The 27,008-nt window shown below is 43.9% G+C and overlaps 2 protein-coding genes across 5 annotated transcripts in view; both read right to left on the reverse strand.

The window, feature by feature from the left end:
* Window positions 1-15,668: 15,668 nt before the first annotated feature.
* Window positions 15,669-19,384, reverse strand: zfp36l2 (zinc finger protein 36, C3H type-like 2). The gene is made up of 2 exons (XM_084376446.1): window positions 19,079-19,384; window positions 15,669-18,842 (listed from the first exon to the last, which is right to left on the reverse strand). Exons 1-2 carry the CDS (start codon window positions 19,166-19,168, stop codon window positions 17,640-17,642), a joined length of 1,293 nt encoding a protein of 430 aa, XP_084232572.1. The 5' UTR covers window positions 19,169-19,384; the 3' UTR covers window positions 15,669-17,639.
* Window positions 19,385-22,074: 2,690 nt separating this feature from the next.
* thada (THADA armadillo repeat containing) overlaps window positions 22,075-27,008 on the reverse strand; it is a 92,419-nt gene continuing 87,485 nt past the window's right edge. For all 4 annotated transcript variants that reach the window (XM_084376595.1, XM_084376592.1, XM_084376593.1 and 1 more), the window contains 2 exons: window positions 24,497-24,672; window positions 22,075-22,668 (listed from right to left, as the gene is read on the reverse strand). In XM_084376595.1, the coding sequence (XP_084232721.1) occupies window positions 22,351-22,668; window positions 24,497-24,672 (494 nt within the window). In that variant the 3' untranslated portion in view covers window positions 22,075-22,350. The remainder of the gene's footprint in view (window positions 22,669-24,496; window positions 24,673-27,008) is intronic.

Below are 27,008 nucleotides of genomic sequence, written 5' to 3' on the forward strand. Positions count from 1 at the left end.
ACGTAATTTAAGTAATATATTTATCCAAGATCTGATTATTCACTACAACAAATGACTATCTGAGCTTTACAATTGCATTAAAGTAATCTCATTTAATTTCTGACATCAGTTTCTATTATTCCCCAGGTCATATGAGCGCTCTGTGTACATTTCCTCATGTGTACAGTGTCTGTTTGCTGAGTTAAGGCTCACGGCTTTAGCGAGTCAATAACTATAGTACAGCATGTGTGTTGTTAGGTGTGCGAGGCCCCGTCGTGTAGCGCCGCGCTCCCTTTGAACCTGATGCAGGGCCGCAACGTGACCACCTCTGTCTCTTATCATGTTACATACGTGCATGTGAACACACAGAGTCATCTTTATGTAAGAATCTAGGTCAGTGTTGTAACCAGGAGTCGAGCAGGACAGGAGTGAAATCCAGACGTGAGGTGGAGCGAATTCACACAGCTGGTAACTGGATTACAATCGCCTGTGTTTACAAGTTTTTTGTTCGCGTTGTTATTATTTGCATTTTCCAACCAACAGCTCTTGTTGTACCTCAGCTGTCCGATCTGTCTCCGAATTTCCTCTTTATGTTTTTTCCTTTTCTCCTCATGCACCAAAGTTTTGTCTGAGAGCTTCCTTGTTTTCTTAGAGAGCTCGGGCATGATCTTGAGGCACAGTACAGCCCATAGAGAAATTATATGTGATTATGGACTTAAACTTAATGACCTTGACTTGCCATCATCAGAACAGAGATGATGAGATATTGTGTTTTCCCTCTAGACCTGTTGGAATGATTTATGTCTTTCATGAGGCTTTTACTGGCTCCATTCTCTTTAGCCTAAAGGTGCTAACAGCTTCATCATCTGTCTGTTTATCAGCCCTATGACCACATGATGATTTTATCATTTTAATTTCTTAATAAGTGCATGAATGTGTCCCTCAGGATTTGACTGCAGGCAGAAGTGGGGAAAAAAACCCTTTGAAAAAACATTTTACAAGAATCGGGCCTGAAACTCTTCATAGATGAAGATGACATGATTTGTATTGTAAGCCGGCACAAGATATTCATTTTCCAGTCAGCATTGAAAGTCATTATGATATAAATAGTTCCTTAAAACCTGATCGTATGAGTGTATTATCGCTTGTATAATCTTTTAGCAATAACTTTTGCAACCATTTTGAAAATTAAAGGAGCATTAATTGATTTTTGGTCACTAGGGGGCAGCACAACAAACTAAAAATATACCTCTGACTCATTATCACCAGATAAAGTTGTTGTGTTACTTGTTAGCAAACACTCCTGAGCTAAATGTCTGGCTCTTTAGCTGCTAAGTGCTCCAATGCATCCAGCAGCTAGTCGCTAACTTTGTCTGTCTGTTGTCAGGTGCAGCAGCCGCCCTTTGTGGCTGGAAAGAAGGTTGATGAGAGTATTGGGACAGAACTAAAAGAGTAAAAAAGTACACTTGATCAATGTTATCAATCATATCTGCAGAGATTGAGATTTAGCTGTTATCTACTGATGGACACGACCTCTGATTTCTCTTGATAACATTAAAAACATCCTATTAGACTTTACATAACGTGACAAGAAGGACAGTACAAGTTCAAGACAGTTCTGTTGTAAATTAACTTAAAGGTTTTGATGGATCTGAATGAATCTGACGTGAAACTCAGAGCGGTGAGAATTACTTTGGCTAGTAACGCAGCTGTGGTCGCCTCCTCTTTAGCTCGACCTTACTTCTCTCACACAAAGTCTTCACACATTTGGCCTCTTGGCTTCAGTTGCTGTGACAACCTCACCTCTTCTGGAAAGACTTTTACAAGAGAGTAAAATATCCCATCAGTAAATGTCAACCTCAGTGCTGGAAACTACTTCTATGAATATGAATTCACATGCCAAGATGTTTGACAAGGAATTAATGCAGAGCCCGAAGAGAGGCTAAAACACCCCGAGTGGTAATGAATGACTTTATACACTTACCCAGAAATGAAAAAAAAAAAGAAAACAACTTTTTTTTTCATAGACGGTTTACCCAACACTCCTCTAATAAACAGCAGCAGAGGAGGACTTAAATTGGAGGTTCTGGCCCGGGCCGATTGCTCTGAGAAGCAGCAAAAAAACGTGCCGCTGTGTAAACACACGGTGACAAGTTTGCCACTTTATCAGTGGGGAGATCTCAAACTTCTCATTTCCTCTGGAGAGCAGGGGTCCTTGGGGATTTCTGTGTGGATATGCGGCGAGGAGGGTATGATACTCTCCCATCAATATTATTTCAGTGTTATATGGATGTGAATGCCTCCAGCTGTAACTGACCGCTCGCTAAACTCCACCAAACATTAACAATAGCATAGCAACCGCAGCGAGACATGAAAGGCCTGTCAAGCTTTGTATATCCTCACATGTTGAAGCGGTGTGCATGGGGCTCTCTTCATGGCAGCGCTTGACTTTTAGATTAGACTAATAGATTTAACTGTGTGTTTATCTACTCTAATGAAAGACACATAATTCGCACATCTGGCTAATATGTTAGCTATTCTGTCCTGTTTTGTTTTTGAGGGTACTGTAAAAGGTCATTTATTGTAATTTTACAACAATAAGGTTCTTAAACAAGCAGCCTTTGTTATTTTCAAGGTGTGTGAAGACTGAGTGGACGACAGTGGATATGGCATCCTCTGTAGATCTGCTGGTTCTGAAAGCATGCTGGTGAGGGTCCATGCTGGCAGGGATGTTGACGTGCTGTAGAACCAGTTTCTCAAAGCACTTCATCAGGATGGGGGTGAGTGCCACAGGGCGGTAGACGTTAAGAATAAACACTGCAGACTTTTTAGATACAGGGACGATGGTGGCCGTATTTCCCAACATACCCTTACATTTGCCTTACTCGTCATTTAGTCGTTATTCTAAAAGCCTTTTCTCTTGTAATGTTAAAAGTGTGATATGGAAACAATGTTTTCAACTCATGGAGCTAATGTGCCTTTAATCATCAACAGCTATAAAGTCTGCTCGCTGTCAATTCGGCTGCCAAAACTGACAGGTCCCAGCTAGCAATGATCAACCCCGCTTTTGTCCCGTCTTTCCAAAACGAAGGAGCCATTTATTTAGATTTTCCAGCGGTAAATCCGCCACTTTTATCTTTTATTAACCGCATGTGTACCGTGCAAAAAACGGAAAGCTTGACTTGCGCAGCAGAGGTTACTAATGAGGGCTTAGCTAACGGTCAATTAGAGAAGTGTGACTGGAGGCTGGTGGTTCAGAGGAAGGAAAGGAAATACCCTCTTCAAACTGAAAATACATATCCTATATTGTAAATCATGCTCACATAACTGCGAGAGGAAAACAGCTTCTTTGATGAGATGCTTGTGACTGTGTGCAGGCCTAACTTTCAGCAAATGGGGTTTAGGACTTTCCAAAACAGTCTCTCTTGGAAATAAATGTTGCATAAGGTCTGGCCCTGGGTAAATAACCGATGTATTGTACTAGACTGACACACACATGGGAATGAGAGAGGCAGATTGTGATTCAGGTCAAGCAGTCTAAACGCTTCAGGACTAATGACTCACCATCTGTCATTATGTTCACTATTGCCATCAGTTAGCGTTACGACATGCAGAATTTGTCGCTGTCACGACGTGCTTGAACCCGCTAATCAGGTAGCCCTGGTTCCTGGTTTAGACATGTTTTCAGAGCTTGTTATTTTTTAAAGGAAGTGAACAGTCCTGCCTGTGGGAGAGAAATTAGTCTTGTTTTTGTTTTAGTTCAGCATCTTTAATCGAAGAAGAAACAGGCAGATTTGTATGTATTGTGACAAGAAGTACATTTTATGAATGAATGAATATAATTACAAAAAGGAAACAAACTCTACTTTCCTTTGATTTAGGGCCCATTTTTGCCTTATTAGTAACATCCACTTTCCTGTTTTGTTTGGACTTTGGGTGATTCGAGGCCATTCTGTGTTTATAGGGTGACTCAACTTTTTAAATAAGAGATTATTAAGGTCACTTCCACCAGCTACAGTAACAACAGAGGTATGCGTGTGTGTGAGTGGGTCACTGTGTGCATGTCCAATCCAAATAAACCCAACGGTGAATATGTGCAGGGGTGGTCATGACTCATCTTTTAAATACCAATTTCTGTATGATTTGAGTGAAATGCACCATTGAGAAATCTGACTGTTGCCGGGTAAACTTCATGGGAAACAGCCAACCCCCGTCTGCTGTTCATCTGCATGGCACTCACCAGAAAAAAACCAGACTGTTGAATGGCTGCACACAGGCACAAGATTTAGATTGATCATTCAAATAAACATGAGTTTGTTTATAAAATGAAATCTATCTTTATTTACAGTAAACAGAGGTGTGTGTATGCACAGTCCCAGATGCAAAACACACACAGACACAGATGCACATACGGAGTCTGCAAATGAGCGCAGGAGGTGTGTTTTCTTGCTCCCCGATGGTGTTTGAGTAAGCAAGTACACACATACACAGGCTTTGCTCAGTGTGTGTGTGTTTTTGCTTGTATGTGTGTGTTGCTGCAGATAGCTCCTCCTCTCTGGTGTATGAATGAGTGTCCTGAGAGTGCTAGATAAAGGTGGTCTGTGCAGCAGTCCTGCTCCACTGACCCTTAAAGGAGGCATTGATGGGTGGACCGGCCGGCTGCTGCAGCTCCAGGACCTGCGTCCGCCGGCAGCACAGCGGCAAAGGATGGAGAGGGTGAGGGAGGGTGGGTACAGGGGGGGAGGAAGCAGGTCTGAGATCTGTACAGTAAACCTCCTAACAGTGAGTTTGTGAACATGACCATGGTTGCCTAACAGCAGCGCCGTCAGCGTACAAACACAGCTGAGACCTCTGGTATGTGAGGCCACCACGGGTTTGCTTGTCCTACACATGGACACCCATGCAAACAGTGAAATGGTTTTAAATAGCCAACATAGATACAAGTATTTTTGTATTGATGTTCAACTACCATGGTGGGACTGACATGCTAGGGAGCCCCAGGCCAAAGAAATGACCCCTCATTTCTTCCATCCTTTATGAAATGTGCTGCTATGTTCAAACGCAAATACATTTGCAGTGAGTCGAGAGTTTTGGTAATGTCAGACGCAGAGATGTCTGCCTTCTCTCCAATACAGTGGAACTAAATGGCGATCGGCTTGTGATGCTCAAAGTGACAGAAAAAAAATAGATTTGAAAAACACAACAGGACTGTCTCGTTCCAGAAATCGTGATCCAGTTACTCGAGATAATCCACAGACCTTGTCCTGAGCAGTTTCATGTAGGAACTATTTTCTAACTACATCCTCCCAAACTGATTTCTGGAAAGACACATTGTTGTTTTTCAAATCTATTTTTGGCACTTTAAGCACACCGTAACAATCTGGATGGATAAGTAGCACTGCAGGTGAGAGGGAAAATATGTCTTTTTGATTTTGGGGTGGATTTTAGGAGTTAATCCAGCGTGAACAACTGCATCAACCCTTGCATTAAGAGATGCCATTATTTAACGATGTACACTCACAATGACATTTTAATGACCTGAATGCACTTCCAAAAGAAGAAAACAGTGGGAAACAGGTTGCTTTGCTCTTTCTGAAGGTAACTATATCTGCCTACCAGCACACAGTTTACAAAGTAACAAGTTTTATCTTGGTTTTTTTTTAATCTGTACAACAGTTTTTCTCGACCTGGCACAGTGACCCCTTGGAGTATCCGCTGGCTGCCTGGCAACCTCATGGGGACAACACGTACCCAGGAATGTTATCAGTCTTCTCATATCACTCTCAGCAAGAAAGTGAATAAGTGTATTACCCAAAATGTCGAAGCCGATTAACCCAACCCGATTAACTGAATTATGTTTACGTGGACCTGGTCCAACTTGGGTCCTGGACCTGGTCTCAGTTTTCCTCGAGGTCCCAAGGATATGAATCTTTTCAACTTCTTTCAACTCTTGTAGATGCGTCATCTAATTTCTTTAATTTCACCTTATTTCAACGAGCATCCACTCACCTCTGTCCGCTGATTTTGGAAGCAACCGCGCTGCTTCTCAAATGTGCTTTGTGTGCAGTCTGAATGCACCATTACAGTGCAGAATAACAGCAACTAACTCGTATCACAGCAAACCAAAAAGTCACAGGTCTGATTCCTATACAGTCGAGTGAAGTCACTCCGGAAAAGGGTTTCAACTAAACAAAACAGTGCACGGTCTCACCTACAGATCATCTGTTTGCAATAACAAAGGCAGTACTCATGCTGAATCATAGGACATGATTTGACTTCACCAGGAGTGTGTCTTTCATCATCACGCGCGTATGATGAAACTCTCTACCCAGAGAAGAATAGATGTGTGGTTGTATGTTGAGAAATGAAACAGAGCAATCTAATGAGCTCAGTGGAAAAAACTGGATCGCATTAGAAAGAGAAATAGAAACATCATTAGTGAGCACACAAACACTCATTTCCTCTGGCTGGCCAGCAGATTGTATCAACATACGGCTTTTGTTTGAAAGCCACAGATATGAAATATGGACGTGAGTAAGAGCACTGCAACTAGACCGAGAAGTACTAACCAACACCCCTTCTCCTCTGTTAGCACCCACACACACATACACACATTCAAAGACACACACCAGCGCCACATCCGGGACAAGGTGACCCTTAGCCCTCTTTAACTTTCTGCCAGATGCAGGTCAAACCTCAAAGGCACTCTGAACTTTCTACCTCTGAGAACCAGAGACGCCTCCATACATTGTGTTTGTTATTTCAGATGCATTAAGGACCGTACATAATGCATTCATTCTGCCTTATGGATATCAAGTGATGCATAACATCAGCACGCAAAAAGATTCAAGATATAAATGATAACGATCAACGGTCAGATTTCCTTGACTGTGTTTGAATTGTTAACATTAGCTCTAGAAGTGTGTTGCAAGGGAAATAAGACTAACACACAGCAGTGCTTTTGACTCCAAGTTAACATCAGCATGCTAACATGCTCACGATGACAATGCTCATGCTCATGTTATTATGTTCACCGTCTTCACCAGGAAGGTCAAGGGATGATCAAAGTCGGGATTCATCCTCTGGATACCAAAACTGTTTGGAAAAGGGCAGGAGAAGAGCGAAGACATATAATCCATTCAGTGTTGTTCTTTGCTCTTCCTCCTCTCCAGTTCTGATATAACTGTTGCTATAGCAACCATGCTAACCTCTCGAGGAGCCGCCATTGTTGTTTTCAAACAAACAGCTGCTTCTCTTTACTGTCGTCACATCTAAAGTAGTTCCTCATAGGATGCCGATTGTCAAACCACTGTGGTTCAGCCACAAGCGCATAGATCACATAATCATGTGATCTTGTAAATCCAGCTGCTTCACAATGTAATCACAACAATGACACAAGTGGAAAGGTTGACTTGCAAAGTCGTCAGGATTCATCCTCTGAGGACTGCTGATATCGGTACCAAAATTATTTTCGATCCATTTTCTTACGCTTATCCAGGGTCGGACCGCGGTGGCAGCAGCCTAAGCAGGGTAGTCCAGACGCCCCTCTCCCCGACAATACTTTCCAGCTCCTCCTGGGATGAGGAAACCATGCTGCTTGCGTAGATGAAAAACAATGCTCGAACAAAAGAATTAGAGGTCCAAAACCTTTCCAAGTACCATTTATTTAATCTGAGAACAACATTATTTTCTCTTGATTGAATCAGAATAATACAAAACATAATGTTTCAGCGAGGAAATGACACATCAGGCACTAATTAGTGAGGAAATGGTAAATGAGAGTCATACAATGACACCACCATACTGTGCAGTCTGGTATGCATAATAATAAATGCGATTTAACATTATGATTGTTATTTGGCAGGTGTGCATCAAAGCCGGCTTTAATAAAAAGCACGAGTTATACAACTGAATTAGTTTGAAAAATGTGACAGGACTGAATGGAAAAACAATTCTGTGGTTACAGCCTGTCAGAGCAAAAGTATTCATGTAGTATGAACGAAGACAGCTTCCTTCCTCTGGCCTCTGCTATAAGCCTGGCCGTAACGCATGATGACTACATTATATAGTATTTCTTTATGATACGTTGCATAGTGCGGTATGGATGCTGTGGTCATGAACAGTGTTAGCAGGCTCCCTGTCTCTGCATGACAATACGAGCCTGGCCCTGAGCCTGGGTAATCACCGAGCGGCCGGGCCCATTCACAACGCCAGCTATACCCGTCCCACACAGCCACTCAGTCAGCATAGTTATGCTATTTGTACAGTATAAACATTTTGCATGATTATATGTAATTACCCAGCGCAGCACGAGTGCGTGGACATCCACATTGACTCACAAACGTACACACACACTCGTGGACGGACGCATGGACTCGCACAAACTCGCACACACTGACCTCAGGGATTCTCTTCCATGCTGAAAAGTGTTTACTGAGTAATAAGGCAAATGAAAGAAGTCAGGGACATGGTCACTGCCAAGATCCTCTCCAAATAAACACCCCCATTAAATATTTTCATGTCAATCTTATTGCCATACTCCATAATTTTTATTCCCTCCTCTCTCTCTCTTTCTCCCTGCTCACTCAAACCGCAGCGCTGACCGTGAAGCTTCATTCATCACGGCCCGAGATCTCATGTGTGGCTCTCTCTGTCTTCAACGCCATTGGTCAGAAAGTGTAAGTAGGCCAAACGCACGCAATGTCAACGCACACTCCCTGCATTCACATTCACAGAGGTCCCACCCGCTCGCCTCACAGATACTTCCTTATCGACCTCCGAGCTCGGCTGCCAATCACACGTTCTGAGGCCGCGCCTGGTCCAACTAAAGCCCCTTACTGAACTAGATAGGACATGTTAAATTTTACAGCTGCGTCTCTCAAATAAACAGGCCTGAGACTTTCACACCGGCGCTCTGTCTCTTCCTTTTCACCTTGTGTGAGTGTCAGACCGTTGTCGCGTTGGGCTGAGCAGGCAGAGTGAGTGACACATATAGCACAGAGATAGTGATTGTTATTTTCAGGTTCCTCTCCTACATGGGCACTTGAACTGTTTGCTAATCAGATCTGTTTTCAAAAGCCGCTAACTGACAAAGTGATGTTATAGATAGACGTTTACTGTTGAAACTACTGGCACACACTTCACTTTTTATCTCTTCAGCTTAATGTGAGGCTCTGCACTGTACATTTCTAAAAGAGGAAATAAATTATCTTTTATCTTACAAATGAGAAGTTGAACTATTAGTGACAAAACACAGCCTTTTCCAATACAGTGCACTCCGGGGTTTTACTGCTACAGTCTTAGTTGTTCTGGTATGACTACAAGCTTATGTTGCGTTAGCTAGCTGTGCTTATTTTAGGACTAGGAGGAGTGTTACTAATACACTGTGTGTTAGCAATTAGAGTGAGAATTTTTATTTTTCCTCTCACACATGAAAGGTTGAATCCATCAGTAAAACTATTACTAAAACACACCGCTGCTAGTTTCAGTACACTTTTACTAAAGTCTGGTATGAGCAGTAGGCTAGCTTACGTGCCTTATGTTAGCTAATGTTCACAAGATTTAGGTAGATATTGCTGTTTCTTTTACATGACTTATTTTGCTGGCTTGTGCTACTGTAACACTATGTTTTAGCATTATTCTTATACTGTACTGTTCAAAATGATATAGCTTAGATAAATACCTTAAAATCAACGTAGCGGCATGTAGCCTGTATCACGCCGTATCACCATGTCAAACTTGTGCGTAATTTATGCCTATACTCACTGTAGAAGTGAAGCTAACTGGAAGCTAAACACAAGACAGAGCCGACCGGAGACACGGTGAGCAGTCCTGACTCAGGCCTGTGTCAGCTGACCAATCAGAGCAGACTGGGAATTCAGGAGGGAGACTTTAAAGAGACAGGAGCTAAAACAGTGCGTCTCAGACAGAGGGGGAATAAACTGCTGCAGCACTTGACAGTATGAGAAAGCAGATGCATTTTTTTGAGCATTAAAGCTTGTAAACCTATTCTAGTAGTAACCCAAAATAAAATTATGAACCTGAAAGTGAGCATAATATGTCTCCTTTAAGAAAATATAACAAAGGAATGAAATCTATTACTTAATATCTTATAGTCAATGTGATTAATATACAGATACAGGCTAAATTTATTTTTAGATGATAATGGCGGTCCATGCACATTGTATGTTATTTCTATGACCTTGGTTTGTCAAGGCATAATTAGCTTTTTCATGGATCTGGGAGCCTTTCTGCCCTGTGGGCTGCGTAAAACTGTCTTATCTTGTTTTGTAGGTTTATCGTGGTCTCTGTAGCAGATTAAAGGGCAGCCAAGAATATTCTGACCTCTGAAATAAAGCAGCCAGAGACAGAATTAGAGCCACACCAGGTTAGCATGTGTGTGTGTGTACCTCATTAACCATACCACAGTGAAACTTCCGCCCACGTGCTCAGTCTGGGCTGCATGAATCTGGAAACATCCTTATACAGAGCTGCTTGCCTAAAAACGGCCCGGCCAGGCCCTTAATGGTATTTACACCCTCTGTATTATTTACATTGGGAGAGGAGTAAAGAAAACATGTTTTATGAGAATGTTCCACCCGCAAAGACGTGATGTCAGCGCCGCAGCCTCGTATACAGGGTGGGGCGAGGTAAACAAACACTTCTCCCATCTTTCGCTCTCTGTCATTTGCAGGGGTCAGAGAAGGTAGGGGTGAGGTGCGACTGCCTCTCTGCTCGCGGCTCTCACTGTTGATTCATAGCGGAGCTCAGAGCTGGGGCCTGAACAAGAGCCAGGGGCCAGTGTTAGTAAACTGTGGAGAAACCAAGGGAAGTACCTCATCCGACACACACACACAGCTGAGGGTTTACACTGTGCGAGGACCAAGAGAAGCGTCTCATCTGCATTGCTCACACACACAAACAAGCACACACGCACGGAAGAGCCACAAGCATTGGCGGTAAACACTCAGGACTCGATGCACTGTAAATATTTACAGCTCGGCAGGCGTTGAGGAGAGAAGAACATGGCGGACCAAGCAGCTCTGGCTGAACGTGACCAGTCTCAGCCAACTCCCCCACGAATCTCCACCCTCTCCATCCCCCATCGCCTCTGACCATCGCCGGACTTCAAATCCACTGGGCAAACAACATTACCTTATTCAGCATCTGTGCGCTGTGGCTTACCTTGGCTTACCTTGCGGCCGCTGGGGAGGTCACCTCAGCTGAGTGTGGGGCCGGAGGCTGCTTCCTGAAAATCAAGTGAGGATTATGTTTTTAGCTCCTCACAATAAGAGAGGCAGTGGTAATCTGACAGCAAATGTCAGCTGTGACCTCCTGGTTACAGATGTTGAAGGGTCAAGAAAAAAAAAGGTTTTATATTCAGACTTCCAGAAGAGAGTCATACTTTTGTGCACCTGCCAAAATGATAGATGAAATAAGGTTAAATCAGGAATATTTGTTTTGAGTTTTCACTGTATCACAGGACATAAGTCATAAAGAGAGTCACATAGAGACTTCTAACAAGGGCCATGCGATTTTTTTCCTTCTTTCACATGTTTTACACATTGAATTGTACAAACTGTCTGTATGTGGAGATATAAAAGTGACAGTAAAAACCAGATGCACTGAATTTTCCTTTACTCCCCATGTTAAAAACATGAATTAATAGATTTTTCGCCCACCAGGAGGCAGTGCAACAAGTGGTAAGCACAACATTGACATGTTTCCACCAAATGAACGTTGTGGTTATAGTGATCTTGTCAGTAATAATTTAACTATTTATAAAACGACCACCCACAGCAACATTAGTCATGTTTCTGGTCATTTTCATTTTCAGTTTCAGTCTAATTTTAGCTCTGGTTTGGTCTCCACCATCGCATGAGGCAAATATCTTTCTCTTTCACTGTTGAACGCTTCACTACATTCACCAGCTATTTGGTGGTGGACAGGTAGCACCCAGTGAGTTTCTAAAACTTGTTTTTCACTGAAAACGTCTTCCTGCTGCTGCTGTAAACAATGTTAATGAGAGCGGTGAGACCAGAACCAAACAGAACCAAAACAGTAAAGTTGCTGGTCATAAAGCAATAACAATGGGCTGAGAAAGCTTTCACACTGGCACGTTCCAAAATGGGCTAGCGCCAACTTTATCCCAGCTTTCTGGCCCTGCTCTGGAGCAGGGTTAGCCCCTAAAAAACTACTAGACACAGGGCCAGACAAGGCTGAATATTGGTCGTGTGCTCCAACGGACATTTAACCCAGGAATAGTAGACATGCAAAGTGAATTATATATTATATATGGGCTTGGGTTAACCCTGGGTAAAAAAAATGTGAGTCTGAAAGGCGGCTAAGTTATCCCAGGGTCAACTCTTAGCTGAGGATAGCCCTGGACTAAGAGTGTGCAGTGTGAAGTAAGCAAACCTGAAACAGCAATGTACGTAATATCTAACAAATACTAACATTAGCTACCATTAGCAACTACTTTGGCCTGGTCATACTAGACCAAGTGATATGATAAAAGAAAAACCGAGCAGGGGTCTGTTTTATTGCTTGTGAAATAAAGTAAACTACACAGATAAGGAATCAGTTCCATTACACATAACCTTCTGTCTTGTTTTTTTTGTAAGCTTCCTTGTTGCCTTCAGACAGAGTCAGATAACACCTGCCTTAACAGTAATCAAATAAGCAGCTTGTAAGTGAACCTTTGATTAATTTTCATTGAATGCGGCTCGACAGCCTGACAGTCTGTTTGTTTGAAACTTGTAGCAGTGCCAGTTGGGTGTGGTTTCAAACACACAGACAAACACACACACATTGTTTCATTGTGAATCCAGAATAGTGTCACATAGTTGACAATCACAGATAAGCATACAGAAGGGACTTTTGAGGGCTCTTCAATGATTTACGGCACCAGTGACTCAGGGCCCAGAGAGCAGCGAACTCTAGGGGGTTATCCCCACTGAAGTTAGACGTTGTTTACTTTCACTTTGATTTTAAGTAGCAATTATACCTCATTAAAGATAGAAAGGTTTTACTTAAATCTCTGTAATCGAATACATTAATACTAAATCAACAAAAAACAAAACCTGGGGCAAAATCGGATCAAATGGAAAGTCTAGGCCTTGTGGCACAAAAATGATTAACATCCCCTGCTCTCCACTTTCTTACTTGGCAAACTGCCACCCATCTGGCACCCATGCAGGCTAAAGCAAAGTCTAAAAAGCATGTGCTATTACTGCTTGACCCCAGGTCTGGGCTTAGCATGCCAAAACAATACCAGGACGAGCCGAGCTTCCCAGTGCAGCCGTGGAACACAAATAGTAACTTCTAGAAGCCGCCACTACAGAGGAGAGGGGAAACTGAAGGAGGAGGAAAAACAGCAGGACGAAGAAGAGGTGGAAATGGGTGGTGGCCAGGAAGCGGGACTCTTCCTGCCCTAATCACAAGTCAGAGAGTGTTTCCTTTCATTGTAGGAGCTCCAGATCCATTAACCAGCGAGACCCCTGCGTGCACACACACCACTACACACGGCAACGTACACATCCTTATATAGAAAAAGTTAATCTTTTATAGACACAACATATATGAATGTTAATACACTCAATCAAACATTATATGTGGGTTTGTTGACTGACATACTGAGCCGCACACACTCATTCCCACACACTGTGAGTCACAGGTACGTGGATCCTACTTGGCAGGGCCCGCCGCATTGTGCAGCCCTTTGGCTCTGCTCTGATAAACACTTCATTATGAAATCCTGAGGACACAGTAAATATTTGCCGGGGCGCTTATCAGCCTCGCTTATCTTGGCGTGAACTCCAGGCACCGCATGACTCCTGGGCTCTTTATTTTCTTAGTGCCTTTGCTGCCACTGATAACTTCGCAGAATAGCCCCGAGAAAAAAAGTTCTTCTTTGAAAAGCTCCTGGAAATGGAGGCATGACAACAACAGCGGCTTCACACTGAAATGTAGGCCAGGGCTTTTTATTTGGTCTAGACGTGAACACCCGAATGTGACACTCCAATCAGGGCAGGGATAGGCTGTATTCTGCCCTGATCCAGGCTGGTGAGTTGCAAAATAACCAACTGTCCCTATTTACCTGGTCAGGTGACTGATAGCAGACATACATTTACAGCTGCAGGGTTAATGAGTTATGGGTTAATGGCTGTGGTTCAGTTCCCAGACTGATACATCCACCTCAACCTGTCTGACCTCAGTGAACAGTGGTATCAGTCACAATAACAGCATTCTGATGTGTTACTTTGAAAGATGAATTAGTGAAGCAACAAATATGATCATTCAGATGTGATCTGTGCTCATTGATCCGTCACAGTGGTGAGCAGTCAGTCTAGCTGTAAGGCTCACAGCTGTTCATCATTCACTCCTTGATCCAAGGCCTGGAGATCTATAATATTAATGTAGTGTAAGTGTAGTATTTATACTTGAGTATTTTCTTTTACTGCTATTTTTCATGTCTTGTCTGACATCTACTTTTAAGAGAGGGACATTATACTTTTTTGGGGCCTTTTCATTGCTTTATTATTTGATAGGACAGCTGAAGAGTGACAGGAAACGCGATGAGACAGAGATGGATGACATGCTACTACGGCAAGGACACAGCCTCTGTACATTGGGACCAGCTATGGTACCAGGGGCACCAGAATATTATACTTTTTTCACTTCACTACACTTACTGCAGTTAGTTAAATGTAAAATCCAACCTTACTGGCTTTTTACACCTTACACAAAATCAGTTAAGGCCTTTCCTCAGAGGTTGTTAGCAGTTCCACCTCCTCAGATCCAACATAATATACAGCGTGCTCAGATCATTTACACAAGTTTTACTTAACTCTATACAAGTAAAAGTACTTGCATAGATAATAATACTAAAGTATTATCATCAAAATATACTTAAAGTACCAAAGTAAAATCATATATTATTGTTGTATTGGTACTTTTTCTGAAGTAAGGGATCTGAGTACTTCTTCCACCACTGGTTTATCATCTATACTTTGTGTGGCTGCTCTCTGAAGACGGGATTAGTGTACATTATGTCAGAGAAAGGATCATAATGCACGGCATATTAAAAGATTAAAACCGTTTCCAGACAGCCTGAGCCACCAACACAGTACCTGACTGTGCTTTGCTTCTGGGCTCCTACACAGTTTCCATTTAAAAGTTGCAGACCTCATCCCTCAGATGGTGCAGGCATACTGCTGGACACACTTTGTTTATAGCAGAACATTACAGATTATGTAATATTACACAGTTTATTCAGGAACCATTAGTTTCTGTGGTGCTGTTGCTTTTTCATGTTCATACTGAGTTCTCAACCACAGCCCACCTACAGCTCTTTGTTCTTTTGTTAGACAGGAGACGGGAGTCCAGGGTCGTGGCTTTCTCTGGAAACTAACTGGTCAGTGCTTTAACTGTATACTGATGACAAGAGGCCAACCCTTGCTGCACCAGGCCCCCCCGACCGAAGGCCGCAAGCCAAGTAGTGTCACAAGGCAGCTGGAGCTCTGCAGCGCCCAGGACACACTTCATCCCTCCTGCCTCCAGACTTTTTCCACTGGAGGAGGAAGACAGTAGTTGTGCTGTAACATCTGTGGGCAGCGTAGGAAGCACAAGTGTCACACTCTCTCTGCAGCAGTTCATGTTTCTAAGAAATCACAGCCCGACACTCTGAAGCTTTTTCAAAATGATTTTTATTGGGAGAACTACAAAAAATGTACAGTACAAAGTTAACAGTCTCACACTCAATTTGTAGTGAACTGACTCCCCCAAAAAATATTACAACTCTCGTTGTCTTTTTGTCCGTTTATTGTTACATTCAAAAAGCTTTACTTCTGATAAAGTAGTCAAAAGTACATAGTGCGCATCCCCCTGTACCTACTATGTACAAACCAAACGTGTTCATCCACTTCCCTCTCCAGCAAACTCAAGACTCAGACTAGATTTCAATATCAAAAAAGAAAAACTTAACAGGAAATCAAAATAAGAAGAGGAATGGGGATTTAGAAAGGTTACGGTTGTTTTTGTCAGAGTGTCTGAGTGGTAACAACCTTTCAATAAAAATAGTTTCAGAATCCAACACTACATTCAGTTCAACCTGTGTATAAAAGATGCCATGTAGGAAAAATACTTTATTTGGTTAATTTTAAGGCATGTCAAGATGGTGAACCCCATAGGCACTACACAATAATACTGGGGCACAAGGGATTGCTACATTCTTTAGCACGTGGCTGGAATCACAGTGTGACCTCGTGCAAACAGAGAGAAAAACAAAAATACTTTTTGGTTAATTTATTGACTTGGGTTCTTTGTCACTGAAGTCTGATCTAGATCAACAAAAAGAAGTAAGGTTTGGACGGTCTGTACAACCACATCGTTTATACATTCTACAGAAACATCTAAATAGGGATCCTCGAGAAAAAAAAAAAGCCTTCTACAGCACTGACACGCAACCTCAGGAGCAAACAGCAATCACGCAAACTTTTTTTTTTAATAAACGTAAACAAGGAAACAAAATTAATGAAATAAATATCACATACGTTCTCTTAAATTAAGATTTTTTTTACTCATTTACAATAAAAATAACCAAGTGAAGTTACAAAAAAAGGAGAAAAAAAAACAAAATATATATATTACTGTGAAAAGAACATACACTCCACTTTATGCAGATTAATAATGGCGATCATAATTTAAACATAAAAGAATATAGATCTATTGCTTCATCATACTTGATAAATACAGTATGGACACAAATTACCAATGTAGCCTATACTTTTTTCACAAGATAATAAATAAGTTAAATAGTCCATAGCCAGTTATGCACAGCTATGTAAATCACTCAAAAACAGCTAAAAAAATATATATTCAACCATCAGCAGTGATTTCCCCGAACAAACCCAACTCAAGAGTGCTTTTAAACCAAGCAACAAACTAGACTAACCAAACGAACCACTGGGTGGCGCTGGGAGGAGACAGGTCTGGAATGGAAGTTGAAGCTTTCAGAGAGGAAAGGAAGAAAAAAAAAAAAAGAAAGAAAGAAATAACACACTTTGATAAAGAAAAAAAAATGTTACTTTGAGTCAAGGCATATTCTTGGCAGGATGGGAGGAAATCTGAAAACCGCTTACAGTCTCTTCTTCTTGTCAAGTCATGTTACCCACACATCTAATCCCAGGAAAAGTGTGGCTTGCCTGATAGAGCAAAAAGGGAGGAGGGGGCTGCCATGAGCCCTTGGGCAAGGCACTGATGGAATGCCTTCTGTTTGCTATCTAAGTTTTAATACAGCTATATTACATACAAAAGGAAAAAAAAAATACTAAACTAATGCCAGGTCAAGGACACTTTTAAACTGTTTGAAGCTTTATTGATCCCTGTGGGTGAAGTCATCTTCTCTTGCCCCCCTCCAGGGAGGTCAGAGCAGGGTCAGCACCCGTGGAGCTGCTAGGGATTCACTGTCTTGCTCAAAGGCACTTCAGCAGGGTGGTTGCTGATGAAGTTGGGGGTAGAGGGCCGGGGGGGTGGGCGAGAGGGCTTAACCGGGATCCTCTGCTTGAAGGACAGTCTACCTCAGTCTCTTGACACCCCCCCTTGGCTCCTCAACCACCCTGCCTGACCCGTCCATAAATCCACATGAAAACACAACATGACTAATCATCTGAAATCGACAGCCTGCTGAAGATTGGCAAACGTCTTCCAGCGTCCAGACTCGGGGACTCGGAGCCGCTGAGGCTCCCGGAAGAGCTGAGGGACCCGCTCGCATAGCTCTCCCGGTCAGAGAGCGAGTCTGGTGGGCTGGGAGGAGGCTCGAACACCGGCGACTCGCTGAGGCGGCGCAGCGCCTGCAAGTGGCTCATGTTGTAGGTCGGAGGGGAGGGCGGGCACACGCTGCTCTGCATGTTCCCGTAGTAGGCACCGGTGGAGTGGTTGTTGGCGTAGCCGCTGGGGGTGTGCACAGCCAGGGGGGCCAGTAAGGCTTTTAAGTCCTGCCCGGGGAAAGAGAAGGCACTGTTGATGCAGGACACGGAGTTTGGGGAGAGCACCTCCTCGTAGAAGCTGGAGACGGAGGTGCAGGAGGAGGCGGTGGTGGGCGGCGGAGGGGTCCGGGAAGTGGGGTTATCGAGCAGGGGGGACTCGAGTCCGTGGTGGGTGGAGAAGCCGGAGAAGCTGAGGCTGTGGTGAAGCTTTGGTCTGTCCCTCTGGGTGTAGCCGAGCTGCTGCGGCGGCAGGACCTCCCTGTGGCCGTAGCCACACAGCTCGCGAGCCGACCTGGCCTCCCCCGCCTGCACGTTGGCGTTGGCGGCCGGAGCGGGCCGGCGCTCGTCGGCGTTGTGGATAAAGTGACACCGGGGACCGTAGGGGCAAAAACCGATGGTGTGGAAGGTGCGGCACGGCTCTGTTTTGTACTTAGGGTGGCGGGACAAGCTCCTCAACTCGTGGTAGCCGTGAGCGAACTGACATTTCTCCCCGTACTTGCACGACCCGTTCTCCTCGAAGGGCCGGCACAGCTCGGTCTTGTAGCGGGTGGAGTTGATCTGGGAGCCGGGCTTCTGCTGCAGCACAGCCCGGTCTCCGTTCTCGCTGTAAGCGCGGTCGCGGAACTTGTTCTCCTTGTTCATGAGGGCCGTGGCGCTGCTGTTGCTGCTCGGCGTGTTCTCCTTCAGGCTGCCGTAGGAGCCCATGGAGTATTTGTTGCCGTTGTTCATCGCCTCCAAGTTGCTGGTTGAGTTTCTGCGGAAAAATCCCGGCGCGAAGGAGCCACCGGAGCCCGGAGTCGTGACCGGAGCCCCCACCGCCTTCTTGTCCAGCATGCTGTTGATGTGGAGGGCGTTCATGTTCATGCTTTTATCTTGCTGTGAGGGGGGGAAGAGAGAAACAGACGCAGAGTTAGCGATGCACCACTCCATGTCCACATGACATGTTTTAAACCATTTGGCTGCAGGGTTACAACTTGTTGCAGCTCGACACATGTACGCCAACTCCTCCACTCGGAGCTGAAGCACGCCGAGCCCAGCTAGTTCAGGTGCTTCACCCCCGAGTGCAAAACTAACATCCTAATTTCTTCGTCAAAAGTTGTTGTTTTTTTTACCTTGTAAAGCATGTCCATGTCGTAGAAAGCGGACAAGACCGTCGCAGACATCTCTTTTCCCCAAGTTTGCTGCCGCACTCCCTCTTTCATGGAGGACCGACCAGGATCCTTGAATGCGACGAGCGGTAGTTTGTGCCACGACTGGTGTTGGGTGTGGAAAAGTTGCTTTAAAAGTTGTACGTGCAGTTTTAAGTCCGTAGGAGGAGAAAAAAAAAGGAGAGAGGGGGATAGGTATTGTATTGTTGAGTTGTAGGTGGCTTTTATTTTTTTCCTCCCCTCGAGAAGCGCTGAGCCAGAGTGCTTCACTGTGCGCTCCAGCCTTTTTGCATGGCTATAAATGCCTGGTGGTGACCAGGGAGGGGCGAAGAAAACTTCCATTCACCGGTTGGCCGCCTATTCTTCAACACCACGCCTTGAAATCCAACCCCAGCACTCCCCCCCCCCCCCCTCCACCTCCCCCCTCCACCTCCTCACACCCCTCTGACTTTTTTCTTCTCTCTCTCTTTTAATCACACAACCAATTTTGTGGAAGTTGGTTTTGCTTTTTGGGGTTGACTCTCGCTGAGAAAGAATGCAGAACCATCAAGGGACGTCTGCTATGCATGCAAAGCTGTTACCCAGCAAATTAAACCACACGCACACACCTGAAGCCCTATGTGCGTTATTGGGGGGGGGGGGGGTACCTTGCTCAAAAGCTCCACAGCTGCATTTAAAGCAATTGTTCCCCCCCCCATAACACACACATCCACAAGAAAAAGTGACCCAGAGAGGGTGGTGGTGGGGGGGGGGTTTGAGCAGGGGACCTACCAGTGACAAGGCCACCCCTCTAGCCTCTGGACCACCGCACTTGGAAGCTGACACATGTATTTGTAATGGAAGGAAACTCTGCCTCTCCCTCCTCTCTCCCTGTGGACGGGGTGAGACCACAAGTATGAGCGGAGAGGAGTCCAGGCAGAGTGCAGCACAATTTTTAGAATCCACTGGTTGCATAATACACTTCCACAGTGCAGCAGCGGCCTATTCCAGCCCTACTACACATGGGAGAAGTAAGACAAGTTAATGCCCACATGACCTACTTTTTTGTATTGTCTCAAAGCACAACTTCAAAATGTGGATTTCGCCCTTCAGATTGGAAGAAGTCCGTCCCTCCTGAAGCACAGCGCGTTGAGTCATTATAGACGAAAAATGGATTTACTTTGGTTAAATCTTTTTCAGCCTCTCTTCTAAGTTCCTAACTTGTTTTTCTCAATCTCAGGGCCCCAGACTGCAGGAATGTGGTTTCCATGTAGTACAGCAGAGCAACACTGCCCCCATGAGAGCGAAATGGGAACTGACCGGGAGGGACTGTGGCGCCACCTGCTGAGCAGAGCTGGAGCAAGACTTTAACTTAACACTCAGGCTCATTTAGCTGCAAAAATGTCACTTTTTACTGCAGAGAAATTGTCTTTTGCGTCCTTTTTTTTCTCAATGAGAGGGTAAAATAGAGTTCCAGGCATAGAGAAGAAGCCTCCAAGTTTTGGGATGTTTTGGTCATTTCACCAAAGCCACCCAGTCACCACAGTCCCTCCTTTGTAGTCAAGAGAGTCATAAGAGAGCAGTGCGGTTGCAATAAGCTGCCCCTGTCTCAGCATGATGTAACCCTCCCAGGATGGCAGAGTGTTCACATGAAAATGTCAAACTACTCCGCTCTGCTCTTGGAGTCATGTCAAGTTTGAAAAACCACAGTGGAAAGATTGCAGAGTTGGCAGCAGAGGACGGGGCACTATATCAGGGCTCGGCGAGGCAGATATTTTGGTCAGGAGGGTGTAAAAACTTTGCGCGACACATATCACCAGAAATTGCCGGTTTGCGCGACACTGGTAACCATTAAGCCTTTTCCATATAGGATCATAATTGGAAGAGTGGTTATAAAAAATGATTATTCTCTCTGTGACATGATTAAATATTCTATCATGTGCTGAATGGTTTGGTTGGAGAGGCAGGGAGGGAGGTTTAAAAAAAAAAAAAAAAAAAAGGGGGGGGAAATAGCAACAGGCGAAAAACAAGTGACATAAGAGCTTGGAATCTACTACTACCAACCCTAAAATTAGGCTGAGGGCTGCCCCAGGACTATTTGCGCTTTGCAAGTTGTGATAAATAGTTTAATGTGAAGGACAGACACGCTGAGGCTCCTGAGAAATCCCTTGAACATGTCCTCGTCCGCAGAAACCGCTCTCCCATCACACGGCTCTGTTTTTATAGGGGGATGTTGAGCTGTTCCAAAACATTACGTCAGATTTACTGTAACAGGGAACATGGCTACCAGGGAGGGAGAAGGGTCCAGCTGTACGAGAGGGCAGCATGAATCCACACACATATTCCTACGCATGTACACACACACACACACGCACACGCGCACGCACACACACAGAGGACAGTAGTCCATTGTGCCGTCCTAATTACATAACCAGGAAAAGTAGAGGGAAGCATAAAAACACAGTCCAATGGGAAGAATCCTGCAGTAAATTAAATATCACAGGAAAATAACACCTCGTATAAACATACAGTAGAAGTCAGAGCGTGTACTGAAATACAACTTTGGTGACGTGTCAGAGAAAACACTTGCTTTCACAATCCCATGCCTCGGTCATAAAGCTCGCTCGCCGCACAATCGCGCCATTGAAGTTGGTTCTTGAAGCTTTAGGCGCTGAGTTGTTTTGTTCCAACCTTAAATCCCTGCTGGAAGTGCAGAGAGCAGAACGGCCTGTGTGCTCAATACTGACACTGTTGAAGTTTGTCGTGTGACACATTCTCGCTGATAAGAGAACAGGGCATGAAGTGTTGTTTTGCACAAGCTCGGACTGAATTATTGTTATGGCTTGACATCTGCCAGACTTCCCTACACATCTTTACACAGTGGTATTATTATTATTGTCTATTGATATTAGTTTCATCAAGAAATCCAACTCTACGTTTCTATATTCTAGTAAGGGAAACAACATTAGAGTCAAAACGCGGTCGTTTCAGATATTTAATTAGAAAGACATCAAGGATCAGTCAGAAAAATTAAAACACATTTTAATCAACGAGGGCAACATATGTTAGACAAAGTAACAAGTACAGAGTAAAAAACCTAATTGTTTCCTTCATTCCCTTGATTTAATAATAAAAGACCTGACCACAAAGCCAGTCTGTGGTCTCATGCAATGGGTCAGTGAAGTTCCTGTCTTTTAATATTATGATTTATGAATTTAACCAGTTATCCCCTAAAATTAAAACCACTGCTGTTTCCTCTACCTCAGCCTCTCGAGCACATCCAGAACCAGAGTGGCCCTCTGGTGGCGCATCACCAGCCGGGCGTGCTCCATGGTGCAGGAGAACTGGGGCAGGGCGGGGAGGGAGTCCAGTGCCTGCTGGGAGCTGAGAGCCTTGGCTTCAGCTTGAGTCGACAGCGTTTGGATTTGTTGGACCTGGTCCGGCTCTAGGATGCCTGTACCCTGCTTGTAGGTGATGATGAGGGAGCCAAGCTGTCTATGAAGCAGCTTCATCCACTGGACCGGCTCGGCCCACAGGTTCAGATCCCCCTTCTCAAACAGGAAGTCTTCTTCATCCTGGTTAAAAGTAAAATGGGAAACAATGTAATAGATGTTGTGACTTTTTAGCCACCTGCGGGAGGCAAAACAAGCTGTAACCACACTTTATTATACAATTACAAAATTGATATAATGAATGTGTTTCACAAAAAGTCACATATTAACACATTTAACAGACACAGAGCAACGTTAGCTTCATTTGGAGTGGTATTTCTGGCCACCTGACAAATGCTTGTTCATACTCCAAATTTGATTCCTCGTAACTCTTTAGCTGCTAAATGCTCAAAGATGTTCACCGGCTGTGTACAACAGCTTTGTCTGTCTGTTGTTTGGTGCCGGGCAAGTAGTGTACAGTAGGTTTATATCAAAACTGGGGTTGATAAGAGCAGTGAGTGTGACTCAAAACAGAAAGCTGCAGGAAGTAAAACCAAAACAATGAGCTAAAAATGCAATAAAGCTCAGTAGAACTGAGGGGAACTACTTCATTATGATAATAATCTGTGGGTTTTTCACTATGAGCCACACTTCCATGCTACACATCTTTAGACCCGTAGTTATTTCGGATATATTGACTAGTGCAGCGTTAAAAATACAACACTGTGTACTTTACAGCTGAAGGTATTTATGTCTAACAGTTCCTCTCAGGGTGTCTTCAAAGCTTTGAATAGAAAGAGAGAAAGAAGAACCAACTAAATAGGAACCCAAACTAAACGGGTAACCAAACAATGTGTGACTGGAGAGCAGAAACCTTGGTGGCATAAAACACTCCACTGTTTTGACTGTGAGCAGAGCAAAACAAGAGCAGCACGGAAAATAAATTGTAGTGCTCTCTGTCCTTGTGATTCCACACTTTGCAGACACCAGATTAAACCAACCTAACAACACCAACAAGTGTGTTTACCGGTCTCGTGGAGTACGACTGCATATGTGAAAAAAGTAGTATTGCATTGTGGGTAAGGTAGGTGCTTGGTTGTAAAAAGCACTCCACCGGCCTAGCATTGCACTCCTGTAACACTGTTGGATACAGCAGAACCAGAGATATCAGCTTTTTTACTCCACGCAGTCTTCTTCCTTTTCAAAAACTTGGCGCCTATATTACACACAATGCAACTTAGCCACTGAGTGACATCACTGGAGGCAATTTATCAGATACATGCGGCTTCCTCTGGAGCCACAAAAGGCTTTGTACTACTTTTTTTCCCACATATGCAGTCGTGCTTCACAAGACCTCTAAAAACACTTTGATTTGTATAATTGGTGGAGTTACCCTTTAAGAAGCAGTATGAGTGTTGAGACACTTCATGTATTAATATTTAAAAGAAATGTACGTGTCCTATTTGTTCCAGGCTGGCAGTTAATGAACAATCCCTGCTGTAGCCACAGAAAATAGAACAGTGACAGTCACCACGTCCATCTGTCATCAGTTTCACTTGAAAGGAATCATCACGAACACACGTCATCTATTGTATTGCAAATTAGTCACACTGTTCCTTTGTATTGTTTGCGATGTTCTTGTACCCCAGTGTAACAATGTGAGCTGCCAATATGTATCTGCTGCGAGGTCACAGAGGCTCTGTTTACACCTGGTCTTAACATGTGTCTTTGGTGATGTAATCGGGCCAGATGGGTTCTCATGGAGTGCACACAAAACACTGTCCGATTTCGATTTGGGCTGAAGAGTCAGTACATCTATGCAAACAGAAATGATGTACATGCTGCATATGGAGCTGGGATCCGATCGCAAGCGGTCACTCAAGATACATCTGGGGACACTTTCTGATTCCAGGTGTAAACAGGGTCAAAGACAAATTCCTGGACACTCCTGAATTACATGAGGGATTCTCACCAGACTGGATGCTTCGTCTGTGACTGCCTCGTCGTGGCTTTCTTCATCTCCCAGCAGCCACTCTGTCAGAGCGAGGACACCCTCCGGTACCTGCCCCCACTGCTCAAACAGCCGACACAGGAGTCCCACGCCCGAGTCCAGGGCTACAGGAGGACACACGGAGACACCTGCCACATCTGAGGACAGAGAAGACCACACGGTCACACAGTTTGTAAGCAGTGTTTTACATTTAAAACATGCAAAACCAGTTTACAGATGCACAGCGAGCGGTAATGAAGCACCCACACGTCTTCTGTTGCAGATGCAATGTCATTAGGTGAGTCAGCTGAGAAGTGGTTGAACTTAAGGTTGTTTCACCTTTAGTCCAAAGTTCAGCTTTGGAATGACCAGAGGGCCTCTGCCCGGGGATCTGGGGTTATGTTTAAGCTCATAATGAGGTAAGAGGTCAGGAATACAACTGAGGGAAAAAAACCCTGCAAAATTGTGAGATCTTAAAAAGTCAAGTGCAGGAGGAGTTCACCAGCTGTTTGCCAGACTATCACTTTATCTCCTTAATTAATTGGATTAATCTTATTGGTGTAATGTTTTGCAATTTGAGCTCTACTTTGTTATTTTCTTTCAAGTAGTTTAAAATGCTGGGTGTAAATATGTAGTGACGACTCATCCATAATTATTTTTATTTAGTAATGTGTGTATTGTATAAATAGGCTAAAGTCTGAGCTTAAATAGAGCGGCTGGTGTGTCTTTCCAATCAAAACAGGTCAAATATTGTCAGTAAGCCAAGTTAGCTGACAGCCATATAGGACAATAACTATTTTGTAAGAACTAATCTCTATGAAAATTAGTATTTTAATTTGGTGGCATGTAAATCTCCACCTTGTGAACGCTTGAGTTACAATATGACGAGGCTATTTTTAGGCTTAAGGAGAGCTGATGCAACCATCTGAAGGCTTTTCTTCCTCGTTGGGCAGTATGAACCACTTCTAATAAAGTTATGATGGTTACTGATTGTAATGTGAGCAGCAGTTACTAGAATGATTGACCTTTTTAGGTGCTTAAATTTAAACTCTGGTTCATGCAAAATGCCTTTTCAAGCCGTTTAACAGGGGAAAACATACCAGAGTAAGTAGTCAAACAGCTCCAGGGTGAAAAAATACACATGGCCTGGGGCCGGATCTGTCAGTGCCTTCACATGCATGTAAGTCACAGTGAGTTCCTGAGAGTAACCTGATGTTCTTAAAAACATGTCAAAGAGAGCCTGGTGTACTCTACTGAATGGAAGTTTTAGAAAAACCTGATTACCATGACTATATGTCTGCTGCAAACACCAGATTTGTTGGCCACGGACAGCATACGCAGGTTTCTATTTGGGCTTCTACAAGAGTGGATGTGCATGACATGAACGCAGCCCTCGGAGTATCGCGTGATGTGCCTGTATCCAAAATAATTAAATCCAAACTCTGACTAAAACTCAAAATAAATACTCAATATAACTCTGAAATAAGTCATTCAAAATAAGTCCGTTTTCCACAGTTGAACAGTAGACGTTTTGTATAATTCAGATGCGTTTGCACTCTGGGGAATACTTGCGTGCCTGTCACTAAGCCGCAAGTCCAAAAACAAGGGGAAAAAAACCTGTGCAGGATTCAGGATTATCAAATATGAAATAAATATTCCAGGTTTGGTCAAAACTATGGCAGGAGGTGGTGGTGAAATCTGATTACTGCGCTCTTATATGTAAACAATTTTCTACCTTTGCCTGATTTCGCTTGACAACCTTGTTTCTGTGCGTGTGTGTGGTTCTGGAGTTAGGACATTTAAATGATGCAGGGCTGACAGTATGTTCCAAACTTAGTGTGTGTGTGTGTGTGTGTGTGTGTGTGTGTGTGTGTGTGTGTGTGTCGTCTCTGGGCTTGGACGGCCTTCTGGGAAACAGCACTATAACTCATATAACCAACCACCATCAGGGTGTGTGTGGATTCAAAACTATTCTGCACATCGCACCGATACGCACACATTGCATTTAACTTCCTGTTTACGTGTTAATGAGTGGATCGCCTATATATGTGAATACGGTGTTCATGTGTTCACTTTCTTTTACATGTAGTGACAGTGTCAGGGATCACTCATGAAAAGTAAATTCAGTTTTTTAGTCGTCTTCTACAAGAAGCCTTCTGTTGCTGCTTCTACACTCACATTCAGAGGCAGGACACACACTTCAAACGGAGGGAAAACATAACGTATGACTTCATTTAACGACTCCAGTTGTCCACGCAGCAACTATCCGACACAGAGGTTGTGTGTCGGTGAGTGCGTGAGAGTGTTGTTCTCCCACCTTGACCATCCTCATCACAGCTGACACCCAGATAACACCAGAGACTTCAAAAGGCTTTCAGAGCAACTAGCCAAAACACTACCAGTATGGGAAGAGAGGAGGGAGGGAGGGAGGGTGGAGGTATATGGACCCCCATCAGCACACATATAGTATAAAACACACACATACACACACATT

The sequence above is a fragment of the Pagrus pagrus genome (genome assembly GCF_965226575.1).
Source record: "Pagrus pagrus genome assembly, chromosome: 15".
Lineage (NCBI taxonomy): Eukaryota > Metazoa > Chordata > Actinopteri > Spariformes > Sparidae > Pagrus > Pagrus pagrus.